Here is a 13,739-nt window from a genome sequence, read left to right on the forward strand (position 1 = left end):
CCACTGAGGACACATTGGCGGTTTTATTGATGCCCACTTTCTGGGCCTGGGAACGTTTTAGTTGCAGGTGACACCAGAAGTTTAGTACATTTAAGTTACAAATGGCCGGTCTTGCATCCATGTTAAATATAAAGTGTGTAGATGTAATTCTTGAAAACACATTCACTGCATTTATGTGCTTTTATTAACAACAACAACAACACACTTGGTACCAAACAGATGCTTTATTTTAAAATAGCATATAAATACCTAAAAGACATTAGTGGACAGAGATGATAAACCAGTGGACCACTGGAGTAGAAATACAAAAGGTTTATAAACAACTGTTTACATGTCTTTTTTGAGCATTAATGACCAAGCATTTACAACTATAAATGGGGACTGTCAAAGTGCAATAAAATGTATTAAAAGATGTGTGGCTTGAGAGGAATGATGGCATTTTATCATTATCCTCATTAGTCTCGTGACAAGTTCAAGTAGGTTCATGGAAGCCGAGATGCTTCTACAAGTAAAGCCTGAGAAATCACATGCATTCTGAATTACACCTCAGTCACTCTGACAAGGCGTTATTGCATTTCCTCCTTACTGGACAGATTTAGAAATAAAAGAAATGTCCCGAGTCATATTTCAACCAATAAAAATGTGTGTACTGTATATGGAAGCTTGTTTCCACAACAGAATAAAAAAATTAAAAAGGTAATTGCAACTTTTTTTTCTAACAAATCAGACTTTTTTTTATTAGAATTATTAGAATTTATTAGAGTTTACATCTTACATTTCTGTATACTGTAATTATTAAAATACTGCATATGGAAGCTTGTTTCAGCCACAGAATAAAAATAAAAGGTAGTTGCAACCATTATCTCACAATTCTGAATTATTTTATTGCATTTTTTTTTATTTATTGTTGTCAAGTATAATTTTAACAATCATTTTATTTATAACAGGATTTTGTTTTAATGAGGTATTTTTCACATTACATTATAATCCGAATTGGAAGGTGGGCAGTGTTTAGGTGTGATAAAAATGTCAAAATGCAATATTAACCATTTTAACTATATATATATATATATATATATATATATATATATATATATATATATATATAGTTACACTCATTTATTGGTGAAATAAGACGGACATTTCTTGATATTTTTGTGAGGTTCACACAATCACCATTTTAGTATTGCTTGTGCATTTAGTGATGTGAAAAATGGGAAGTGAGATTGCATTTACTAACACTCCTGTTCAAATGTTTTAGTATTTGACAGCTCATGTTTAAGATCAGACTTTCCTGAATATTATTGGTCCGCACTTCACTTAAAACCACATAAATAAAATCTCCCTCGCTCACATGAAGTTTCATAAACATTTTCCGATTTGCAGGAGTTCACAGTTTGCTTGGTGGTGCTTTGACTGACGCCTGTCCCGTGTGAAGCGACCCGGTACTGGCAGCGCTCGGTTTAAGTATGAGAAATGAGTCTGTTGTGCGTGAAGATCTAGTCATACCAGATCCGAGCGGAAGGGGGCGGCGGAGCTGTGGAAACGTTCCCAGACTGCCACTTGTGTCACAAGTGGAAGTCTGGACAGGGAAAGAGGAAGAGCTACAATGAAGATCTCATAACAACACAGTGCTCATCAGCTGATTTCATCACGGGAAGCCACGGGTGCAGAGGAGTACAGTGGGAAGGGGAGTATAAAACAACAACAGAAGCCCTTGTGCTGCATTCAGGTTTCTATCGTTCTAGAAGCATGCACTGAAGGAAAGAAGGGGAAAAGGAAAATATGCGTCGTCATGCCCCAGTCAAAAGCATGCAAGCTGGTTGAGGTGCCAACACAAAAGCTGTCCTAACCTTGCAGGAGGTTTTTCTGGGTGGTAAAGCCATTAAGACTTTCTTCGCCTTGTGAGATGGGAGATCCTGAATTAATCCAGCAAATGAATCGGTGAAAAACAAAAACAGACATTAATTGTATGTAATGCAACTAAAAAGTGAAGACGTCTTACCCCAGCCATTGGTGAGCACGTCCCGATCCACATCCCGGTTGCAAATCTCATTGGCCAGTCGTTCGAAGTACTCCGGCAGGTCGGCGTATTCGTTGCCGTACGAGATGACCTTAATGCCCTTGTCCAGCATGTTGTCTCGGAGCTTCTTGAATTCTCCCACATCCTCTCGCCGCACCAGCATGAAATGCTCAAGGTCGGACTTGTGTTTGACCGCCTCGAGAAACAGGGCCTGGAAGGTGGTGTCGTCCACTGTCCTCCCGCAGCCCAGGAACACAAAAGACTTGGTTTCATAGAGCTTCTGGATCTCCCTCTGCAAAAACACACAACAATGTAATAACTGAAGTTATGGACTGATATGAGTCCACACACATTTTATTTACATCATGTATTATTCATTTTAGGGGGGGTTGCACCATTTGAAACCTGAAATAACCTTGCCTTAAATGTCAGATTATCTGATAGTTTGAGAGAACTTAATTATTCTTGTTTAATGAATGTTTAATTATTAATCTTGGCACACAATCATGCAGGGGTCTCTATGATTAAATCTATCTACCACATGACTTTGATTTGGTAAACAACATTTATTCAAGTATTAATAGGCAATGCAGAAGTATTTCTTTTTTTTTTAGTTTTTAAAGTTACATTATTAATATTTTATTCTTAATTTCCAATGCTATCTCACGACCAATTCGTACGTATTTTACGAGGTGGCTTATTCATACGAATTTGTACGACCTCACTCGTACGATTTTATATGACCCCAGTGACGGTTAGGTTCAGGGGCGGGGTTAGGTGTAGGTCATTCGTACAAATTCATACGAATTGTGCAAATCGTAAAATACGTACGATTTGGCAACAATAGTATGAATTTGTACGAGTGTGGTTGCGGTTGATTTTATTTCAATTTAAAATGTTTCGTCCTGTCATTTCTGACTTTATGACCCCGAAAACATCAAAGTGAATAGGAATTCAAAAATTATAACATGCTTATCATAGAAGAGCTGTAGAAATTATATTTATAATACATTTTTTAAAAGTGCGTCATGTCATAGATAGCTTTTATCAGCATCAAATAAACTTCATATAATGCTGTCATAAAGGTGTGTAGTTTGGTAAATTATTTCAAGGAGTGGACTTCTAGTAAGCAATAAGAACCGCCACAAAAGGGAGTATAACTTCAGCCCAGACTGATTTGGTTCAGTGTCCTCCACCCCGGTGAATTATCAGCATTCCAGCTGTGAGACTATTTTCTCAACATTCACTCACCATGACTTCTGTGTTCCTCAGAACGTTCTGGTAGCCAGCAGGATGCAGTACGATGCCGCTGGGGTTGGTGTAAACACCGTGAATATGGAGCACGCTCAGTCTTCTCTTCTCTTGAGCCCACTCCAGAACCTGCACACACAAGCACACAGCAGCATTTCATACTCCACTGCTCCCAATCCGGCTCCCACCAGGAGCGTCCAGCTGCTTTTAATGACTGTGGGTTCTAATCAAGAGGCATTTGATGGAAAAGGTGCATAAACACCCTGCCTAAAGGCCACGCTATGGAAAACCACACACGGCCTGATGAATAAAGACACAGGGAACTGAACATGCAGTCACTTGTGTTTCCGAGGGCTCTTCAGGTGAGCTGCTGTAGAGCAGACATGCACTAATGCACTACATGACGCTTGGCCCGAGACCATAAGGCTGATTTTATGGCTAATAGCTGAAGCTTTCACTGCTTTGTGCTGAAGGAAATTTATGGCCAAAAGCAAACAGAGATGAACCCAGTGCACTGAACATCTGAGGAACAGTGTTTTCAAAGCACACTTTGTTTTTAGTTTGCGCTGAAAGCAACTGATGATCGAACGATGGGTATTTCTGGACTAGATCATAGACTAAATGATCGTGCGCTCATCACAGTGTTGATGGACGTTCAGGTCCCGATGACGTGCCAACAAGCATTACAATTTTAAAGTGTTTTATATTGATACGTTTATGTTTTATACTGATCTTGAATTAATTCCGATGAAGACTATCAAGTAATGATGCAGAATCACAGGAATTAATTACATTTTAAAATATATACATATAGAAAATGGTTATTTTAAATTGTAATTGTGTATTTATTGGATTCTGAAAGAATCAATCGGAATTCTTTAGATTTTTTTTTTACTTTTTAAATTGAAATGTTAAACATTTGACTAGCACTGTGAAAAATACATATATATATAAAAAAATTTACTTGTTAGATTGTTAGATAGAATTACCTACTTACAAAATAACACAAGAACAACATCATTATATTAATAATAATAATAATCGATTATTCCGGCCTCTTTTTGTTTTATACTAAGTCACTTGATTTTCACAAGCGAATTTCTACAATTTAGGATTTTATATAATACCTTATTTAATATTGTTACTTCAGAAAATAAATGTCATGGAGAATGAATCATAAGTATCTTCTTTCATCAACGCTACATTTATGCACTGACCGAATCCAGTTCTAAAAGTTAGACCTCCATCACTATTCAGATGGTTAGCATCCAATAACACAAATCTGAACCGTGATGCTAATTCACCTCATTTATACAGAACACACAGCTGGTACCTTCTTCTCATCTGTGAGATCCAGAGACTCCAGCTTGGTCCCTTGATGGGCGGCATAAATCTCTAGCAGATTGTCAAAGTTAGTGGTGAGGACCAGAGCGCCGCTCTCCATCAACTGCAGCACGGAGCGCAGGAGATGCTTCCCAGCGTTCTCCATCTTACACTCCAGGTCATCAAACACCTCGTAGAGGCAGTCTTTAAAAAAGGTGGAGCGTACATTTCCCGTCCTCTACAGAGACCGAAAGAAAGAAATTTGAGATGAATAGAAAAACAAATCAACATCAGGAATATTCAAATAACTCTTCTGGGAACGCAGTGTTACAGGAGTCAACCAAAGCAGGCTTTTAGAGAGGAAAACAAGCATGATCTTCTTCAGAGGCCTTGAAATGCTCTCTATGGAACACTTCAAGGGAAATTAATAAGCACCTTAATTCATTTATTCAGGCTAATCTTGTAGGGAATGAACTTTAATTGATTTTTACACATGGTGGTGCAAACATGAAACTCTGCACAAAATTTGTTTCCTGAGTATATGGGAAGTTGTGGAAAGAGCACTGAGAATAGACGAGTTTTGACAGCAGTGCCCTTGTCCAGGTCAGACTCAATCTCATTACACTGAGCTGAATTCATTCTCTAAGGTTGGCAGAGGCACATGGAAAACCAGAGAGAGAGAGAGAGAGAGAGAGAGAGAGACAGAGAGAGAGAGAGACACAGAGAGAGGGGGGGGGGAGGTGCGGCTATGAATAGCACTTTCTCAGGAAGAGGCTAATAATCAGGTGAACTAATGCCTTGGATCTCAGGTGTTAATGTAACTGTGTACACCTGGTGTTAACATCTGACTCAGCGACTGATCATATGCAGTCAGCTTTAAATACAGATGAAATTTTTTTTTGCAACAAACCACTCAGATGCCCCAGACTGTACCTAAAACAGTTCATTGGAGAGCAAAAATATTAATAGATTTATTAATTAAAATCTTTAATGTGACTCGAGCAAACACGTCGTCTCGTTCTTCTGTACTGAAATTAGTTCACCTGTTTCGAGTTTTCGGGTTTTTTCAAGAAGTTTGTTCATCACGTGACAGCCCCATAAGCTTTACCTATGAAGTCTGAGCCAGAAAGAGACTTAATAATAATAATAATAATAACCAACTCTACATTAAAGGGGGGGTGAAATGCTATTTCATGCATACTGAGTTTTTTACACTATTAAAGAGTTGGATTCCCATGCTAAACATGGACAAAGTTTCAAAAATTAAGTTGTACGTTTGAAGGAGTATTTCTGTTCCAAAAATACTCCTTCCGGTTTGTCACAAGTTTCGGAAAGTTTTTTTCGAGTATGGCTCTGTGTGACGTTAGATGGAGCGGAATTTCCTTATATGGGTCCTGAGGGCACGTCTGCCGGAAGAGCGCGCGCTCTCGTATAGCAGAGCACTGAGAGCACAACAGACGTTCACTGATCAGAGCGAGAGCGTCGCGAAATGTCACAAAAGGAGTGTGTTTTTGGTTGCCAGGGCAAGACAACCCTGCACAGATTACCAAAAAAAAAAAACAGCATTAAGGGACCAGTGGATGGAGTTTATTTTTACAGAGCATCAACGGAGTTGTGCAAGTGTTTTTGTTTGTTCCCTGCATTTCGGATTGCACATCGTTTATTTCTTAAGGATAATGCAGTCGCAACGAAAAAGGGTCACGATCGTGTGTTGGAACCGCATGCGGTGAGTAAAACTGCTTCAAATATCTCTGTGTTGTTAACTTAGCTATCAGAGTGTAAGCACATAAAGTAAACAACATGCGATGTTGTCATCAAACTGCACTTTCCACATGTACAGCTTAAAAAAAAAAAAAAAAAGACGACAAAGTGGAACTTAGTCATTTTTAAAATGTCTCAAAAATGGTCTTAGAGACGAGTTTTTTACGTTTTTGGTATTAACTTTTTTTTTTTTATTACGCAACTCGGTGATGACGTCACATTGGGGAGAAGTGGAGGAAAGGTAGCCTCATCCTAGTATGATGCCGCATCCAGGCAACCTATAACCCGTGTTTTTCCAACCTTAAACCCGTGAAAGTGCACTGGAACGGCAGTCAAACCCCTGACTTCCCACTTGTGGACTCGTACTCGATTGATGTACTCGGAGTTCCGAGTTCTGATGTCACACAGTACACAAAACAACGATGGCAGCCCAATACTGCCTACGGATGCAGTGTTTATGCAAGTGGTACACGTTGAAAAAAGGTTTAAGTCAATGTAACGTTGCAATAAAATAAATAATCTAGCTAAAATTCCTTGCGCTCAGAAAGTTTGGAATAACTTGCCCGGAACGGCACAAAGTCGTTAGTCGTGGTATGAAATAGTGATTACGAGCTCAAAAACCTGCCTGGAACGTAGCATCAAAACTATAGCGACTGACTGGGATGAGGAAGAGGTGGCAAGAGCCAACATGCATGATGGCCCGCAGCAGTGTAATTAAGAACCAGCCAGACGTGAGAGGGCAAATGAGGAATTGCAAAGAACTGATGTCTGTCAAAGCCAATTAAATGCATGGTCGGAGGAGAATGAGTGGAGAGTTGGTGAAGTGTATGTAGTGCAATGCATTGTGGGGGAAAGGAGACTGCTGTAAGATAGTACCTACTTTTTCGTATTATATTCCGCTTTGTGATACCCAACAACATAAAATACAATGGATAACAGTTTAAATGTTTATTACCAACAAGCAAATTGCACAAATTCGTAGAAAAATTAACCCTGCAACACGGCCTTTAAACACACCTCTACAACCGTGAGATTGCTAGGGAGTGACAGACAGAGAGGAGGAATGCAAACATAAAACCATGCCCTCTATTCATTATTCCATTTCAGATGGAAATACGTCACTACACTGAAATAAAGTCGGCAGCAACTTCCAGTTCACGCAGACTTTAAGTTGAACCGAAATGTGTGTGGAGAAATGTGTGTGGAGAACAGTACAGTTTGAATTTTTACCTCAAACTTTTCCACCCGTAGAGTCTACCCTCACTTAAGTCGATGTATTTATTTTTTTCTGAAGCCCTGATTTAGGTACTCAATGAAAAATAACAGCATTGATCAACAAGCATTCGGAAATGAGATGCAATCAATTCTTGGAAAGGTCTGGACTTTTTTGTGCTTATCAACATAGTTACTCAAGATAACATTGATGTCTGAATCAAAAAAAACAGTCTGAAAGTCTCAAGGGTGACTTATATACTCATGCCCAAACATGTATTTTGACTGACATCCACTGACTTTCTGCGAACATGACAAAGAATGCATAAATAAAGAAATATGTAATGTTGGAACTGAATGAACTAGCATCTAGTCACAGCACGTTGTTCTGGAGGTATGAATACAGGACACATTTCAGATTAGCCTAGTTTTTTGCACCACTGCTCTGCTCATGTGAGGCTCAAAACTCTCACAAATAGGTTAAATCACTGAAAGACCTCACATTAACAACAACAAACGAACTAAGCTTGGAGATTCACTGGTTGGAGAATGAGATCGACAGCAGGCTGATGTTTTTCTAGGACAGTTATTTTGTTGATGTGAATTGTTCAGCTACGACCATTCCAGGCAACGAAACCCCAGCAATAGAGCTGAAATTCATTACCTAACTCCCTTTCACAAGTCTAAAGCCATCTAAATCCTCCAGTGACACTGGTGGGTTTGGATGCAAATTATACTGAGGCTTAACAATGAAAAACAGAAAAACCCCTGAGAGCTGTTTTGACTGACGGGGCGACAAAAGCAACAACATTGGTGGCATGCACAAATTTACTGACACTTTATAATATCAACCATAACATCCAAGGCTGGACACTATAAATCAGTTTAAAACAATCTTCATTTTGATCTTCACTTCATTTTCAATCTTAAAATACATTTTTTAGTCAATGCTGTTTCCAGTTGATGTGTGAACAAAACAAATTATATAAAAATATATGAATACATGAAATATATAAAGTAAAGTCTCATCTTCCAGTAAACTTTATAACAAAATTCAAACAATAAATGTGGTTTCGACACTTTTAAAAGTGGCCAGATCGCTGTAGCCTCATCAGTTTAAGCGGCACGCTAACCAATAATTTCTTCCTCTTTACTACTGGTTATTGCATGAAATAAACAAACATAAGAAGGTATGGTAAACGAAATGGTAAAACATACCGATATAGTAAAACATACTGAAATGTTTCTTGTAATTGCTCAATCAAGATGTCAACTTAACAGTTTATAAACGATACGTTATGTAACAATTACATTAACCTCAAAAAAGCCATTCACCGTCTTTAACTTGATAGTCAGCTAGACAAATCTAACTCTAGAAAGAAGCATTTTGTATGCATCCATGAAAAGTAGTTATATGACATCCAATGTTTAAATGTTAATATTTCTAAAATCTTTTGCAAAACGCATGCTTGTAAATGTACCATGACATTTTACTCAACACATAAAAAAGTCATAAATAAAATGTATATATATATATATATATATATATATATATATATATATATATATATATATATATATATATATATATATGTCTGTGTGTGTGTGTGTGTGTGTGTGTGTAGTTAGAGAGTGAGAAATAGTGTGTGTGCTTTCAAAAGTGGTAAGAAAACACACAAAAAAACATCTTACTGGTGAAAGTTTCTGGATAAGGTCATGAGCAACATGCACCAGGTTCTTGTCCTCTTGCAGACTTTTCTGGAAGCGGCGGCTCTCTTCCTCCTCAAGCAGATCAAAGTCATTGGCAGCATCGAGCAGCGCCTGGATCAGACCTTTCCAGGAGCGCAGCGCGGGCACCTGAGGAGCTACGGCTGAACTCACCCCGGTGCCGATCACCAGCACCAGCTCAGGAGCACGCTTCGTCTTCAGGCTGGGCAACAACTTCCTTTAATCAGCCGAGCAGGAGGAAATGTAATCAGGTCAGAGGACATACACATACGGACGGAACTATGCCACAAAGTTACATGCAAGGCATGGTTTAACCAGACTTCAAAAATATGATCTGAAACTTTTAAACAAACAATCAGTAAAAGGAGGTCCTTAACTATAAGTGGAAAAAGTCAACCTCATTCACTGTTTTTTATTTCTTCTTTATGATGTTGGTGATTTTTGCAAACTTCTTAAATGCTGGACATGTCTTAATGTAATTAAAACCCCTGGACTGTGTAACTTATATCGATGTGTTTAAAATAAATTATATTTGTAAATATGACTTCAACTCTGTCTCATCCAGTATTATAGAGGATATGGGAAATACAAAGGAAAATATTTTGAATAATGCATGTAACACAAATGGTTTCAAATCCCATTGACTTCCAATGCATGGACAAACAGCACAAAGGAAATCTATTGCCTGTTACCAGCTTTCTTCAAAACATCCTGTTTTGTATTCCTCAGAAGAAAGAAAGTCATACAGGTTTGGAATTACATGAGGGTGTGGAAATGATGACGGAATTCTCATTTTTGGGTGGACTATCATTTTTTTTTTTTTTTTCAAAGAATAGGAAAAACCTATCTGGCAGAGTCATTCTTATCAGAAAGTACAGGTCTTTGAAAGATCACATGTTTATCGGAACAGGTCAGCAAACAGGAGCTAATATCAATGAAGAATATTTGGCTCTCTCTGGGAATGTGTCGGCAGCAAAGCAAGACTCGAACATCTGTTGTTTTCATACCTGGCCTTCTTAGCCACTGTGTCTCCATCCTCAGAGTCATGGGAAGGACGCTTCTCTGTCTTCACTGTAACAGCAGAGGCCATTCGACTCCTGAGAAACAAAGAGCAATTCATTCAGTACAATTAAAACAACAAATATTGACCAAAAGGCTAAACAATATATGACAGACAGATATTACATTTTAATTTATGCACTTAGCAGATGCTTTTATCCAAAGCGACTTACAGTGCATTCAATACTACAAAGTATCACACAGTTTTAGAAAATTATTTAACTACACATATACACCTAGTGCATTTAAGATTAGTGTTGTTACTAAGAATTAATTAAACCAATGTCAAGTGCTCATTTAGAAGATTAATGACGCTTAATTGAATTAATTGCCTTTATTATCTTGACATTGAAAGAGGCTTATTCTCCTCTGGCTAATAATCAATAATAATCATAATCAATCATAACCTACAACAACAAACACTGAACAGTCATCCAAACCAGCCTCTTGAGCTAGCGAGCTAACAAGCTAGCTGCAATTGTATTTTTAGCGCCTAATAATCGAACTATAATAAAATAAATGGCATTTTTTTCTGTAAATCCTTGAATCCAACCGATTACGAATAGTTATAGCGTAATTATTATTCTAAAGCAAGTTAGGGTTGTTTTAGCTTAGTTGAAGTCTTTAGTCACCTGTTGCTTTTGTTCCATATGTGACACAATACAGCTTTAGCATAAAGGCTAATATTACACTATTGTCTAGAAGGATATTATTTATCTCCAAACTGCAGAACTAACGAAACAAAAATTTATAAATTGGATACTTTTAAGTTACACTCCGTTCAACTGGAAAAGGGAGATAACAGAAAAGAGCAGATTTACCATTCCGCAAAGTTACATCGAAAGACTAAAAGAACGCAAGTACCGAAACAAAGAGAATATCTTAAAAGTTTCAAAACACTTACCCAGATGAGAAAAAAATGAGGATCCGAGTAATTTCTTAGATTTAACGTACTCGAGGCGTTTACTAATGATAAATAAAACACTACAACAATAAACTTTTTTTTTTAATCGAATAAACTTTAAGTGGCTTCCTATACGAGATCTCAATCCCAGCAGGGCATCAGTACCAGTCAGCCTTCAGAGTCTGAAACACTAAAGGCCTTGAATGAATCAGTTCAGCCTTTAGTGAAGTACCTGTCTAGAGACTTTCCTCCGCGAGCGTTGTGTACACAAGCTCAGGCTTTACACGTGTCCGCGCATCACAGCGGCTGTGCGCGCCCCCGTGGGTCAATGACGTGAAGCTTTAATCCGCCAGACTGCTAGTGACACACACACACACAAACATTGTGTTTCCATGTTTTAAGGGGACATTACGTAATGTTTAATATAATGTACAAACTGTATTTTCTATTGCCATACATCTAAACCTATCCCTCTGAGGAAGCTTTCTGATTTAATGGTTTTTTTTTTTTTAAAAATCGCGTTGTATGATTTATAAGCTCGGTTCCTCATGTGATAAATACCAGGTACACACACACACACACACACACACACACACACACACACACACACACACACACATTCAGGCAGTGGCTCTAAACACAACAATCAACCAGAGAAGTAATTTTCATTCAATGATGTGAGACATTAAACTAGCTGACACATTATTGATTTTCAAAACTTTTTCAATTTATAAAACAGGCTATTAAATTATATATACATTAATGAATCCACGTTTTTAAAAGAATCGAGGGAAGAAGTGATTCAGTGAGCCATTCATAAAACAGTCACGTGCTTCGTTTGGGAACGTATCAGCCGTTTGAACGAATCGACTGAATGAATGACAGAATGACTCTCTTATTAAAACAGTGATTTGCCACCACCTACTGGCACTTTTAGTTTTATATTTAGATTAGATTATCATTTATTTTTTAAGATAATTTATTTGTATTTATGTATGTTAAATTAAAATATTTTTTAAAGCTACTTTTTGTAATTTCTATTAATTTATTTTCCTATATTAACAATGTTGACCATCATTTAACAACTTCATTTTTAAGTAATCAACATAATGTGCATGTTAAATAATTAATCTCATTCGTTTTAGATTTAATTAATTAATCGGCACATTATGTAATTCGATAAAAAAAAAAAGTCATAATTTTGGGTTTGTATTAAACAAATTGGAGGAAAAAAGTAAATTGCGAGATGTTAAGTCACAATTTCTTTTCTTTTGTATTTGTTACTCAGTGGCGGTAGTGCTAGTGGCTTTCTACCTTGATTCTGTAGGTAGCTGTTCAAGTTCATTGCTGTCTTTTTGTACTAGCATTCGATTTCTCTGTCTTCTTCTCTGTTGTGCTTTTCTCCACTGGTCTCTCTTGCTTTGTTTCTCGCTCTCACTCAACTCTGCGACTGGTTTCACCTTTCCGTGTCTTATTTGTCTGTACCAGGCCTCTCTTTGCTTTTCTAAATATTGTGCCCTTCTTGAGGGATCAGCATCGCGTCGAGCCCGGTATCTTCGCTGTTTCTCTGCTGCTGACATCTATAGAAATCATGGAAAGTGCTGATTATGTACGTACTGTTTTACAATAATGGATCATGTAGGCTATATTTGGAGAAACCTTTCCAAATTTGGGGTCAGTAAGATTTTTGGTTTTGAAAGACATCAAGAAAGAAATCAAGAAGTATTAACAAAGATGCACCAAGTTGATAAAAGTGACATTTGTAATGATACAAAAGATGTCCATTTCAAATAAATGCTGTTTGTTGAACTTTCTATTCATTATAGAATCCTGAATAAAATCTATAACAGTATTAAGCAGCTCAACTGATTTCAACACTGATAAATAATAACAATAAGAGTTCCTGAGCTGAAATATTAGGATGATTTCTGAAGGATCATGCAATACTGAAGACTGCAGTATTGCTACTGAGATTTCAGATTTACATTCACGGAGGAAAAAAACTTACATTTTAAAATATACTCAAATAGAAAACTTTTTCTGGTAATTCCAATAATATTTCATAAATCTTACAGACCCCAGTGAACAGTAGTGCAAGCTATACAGTTAATATTACAAGTATGGTTACTATTAAACCACAACATACAAACAGGCTCAACTATAAAAAAAAAATATGCTGATGAACATTGCTGAATAACATAGCTGACAGGTAGCATCTAACACACTTGCCTTTTTTTTTTTTTTTTAACAGACACGTGGCATTTTTGTATAATAGCATAATATAATCCACTTACCAGTTTTCAAAATGTCTGTCACTCACTGAAAGGCAATACAATCACGTGATACAGGTCAGATGGTTTTGGGTGAAACTATTCCTCAGTTGCATGGGGGTGTTTTATTGGTAACTTAGTTGACAATGCTGATGTTGATAATAAAAGAAATATGATTATTGTATATATATGAGATAATACAAATAGT

General features: G+C 37.2%; 1 protein-coding gene across 6 annotated transcripts; it reads right to left on the reverse strand.

Annotated features, from left to right (window-relative positions):
- Positions 1–205: 205 nt before the first annotated feature.
- Positions 206–13,707, reverse strand: fam118b (family with sequence similarity 118 member B). Of its 6 annotated transcripts, none has more exons than XM_052582891.1 (9): positions 13,556–13,707; positions 12,576–12,841; positions 10,306–10,395; positions 9,263–9,515; positions 4,608–4,835; positions 3,275–3,403; positions 2,006–2,315; positions 1,854–1,919; positions 206–1,757 (listed from the first exon to the last, which is right to left on the reverse strand). In XM_052582891.1, the coding sequence occupies exons 2-9, from the start codon at positions 12,839–12,841 to the stop codon at positions 1,729–1,731; spliced, it is 1,371 nt and encodes a 456-aa protein (XP_052438851.1). In that variant the 5' UTR covers positions 13,556–13,707; the 3' UTR covers positions 206–1,728. The 6 variants fall into 6 exon arrangements, with proteins under 6 accessions (XP_052438851.1, XP_052438852.1, XP_052438856.1 ...); XM_052582892.1 differs by having other exon boundaries at positions 206–1,582; positions 13,556–13,706; XM_052582896.1 differs by lacking the exon at positions 13,556–13,707 and adding an exon at positions 11,494–11,615 and having other exon boundaries at positions 12,576–12,721.
- Between the last annotated feature and the right edge of the window lie 32 nt (positions 13,708–13,739).

Source organism: Carassius gibelio, chromosome B18 (assembly GCF_023724105.1).
Source record: "Carassius gibelio isolate Cgi1373 ecotype wild population from Czech Republic chromosome B18, carGib1.2-hapl.c, whole genome shotgun sequence".
Lineage (NCBI taxonomy): Eukaryota > Metazoa > Chordata > Actinopteri > Cypriniformes > Cyprinidae > Carassius > Carassius gibelio.

Excerpts from the sequence above, each read along its gene's own strand:
- fam118b (XM_052582891.1), bottom strand. The coding sequence starts at position 12,841 with ATGTCAGCAGCAGAGAAACAGCGAAGATACCGGGCTCGACGCGATGCT. Across the intron at positions 9,516-10,305 it reads ACAGTGGCTAAGAAGGCCAG|GAAGTTGTTGCCCAGCCTGA; the intron begins GTATGAAAACAA and ends GGCTGATTAAAG. Across the intron at positions 3,404-4,607 it reads ATCTCACAGATGAGAAGAAG|GTTCTGGAGTGGGCTCAAGA; the intron begins GTACCAGCTGTG and ends TTGTGTGTGCAG.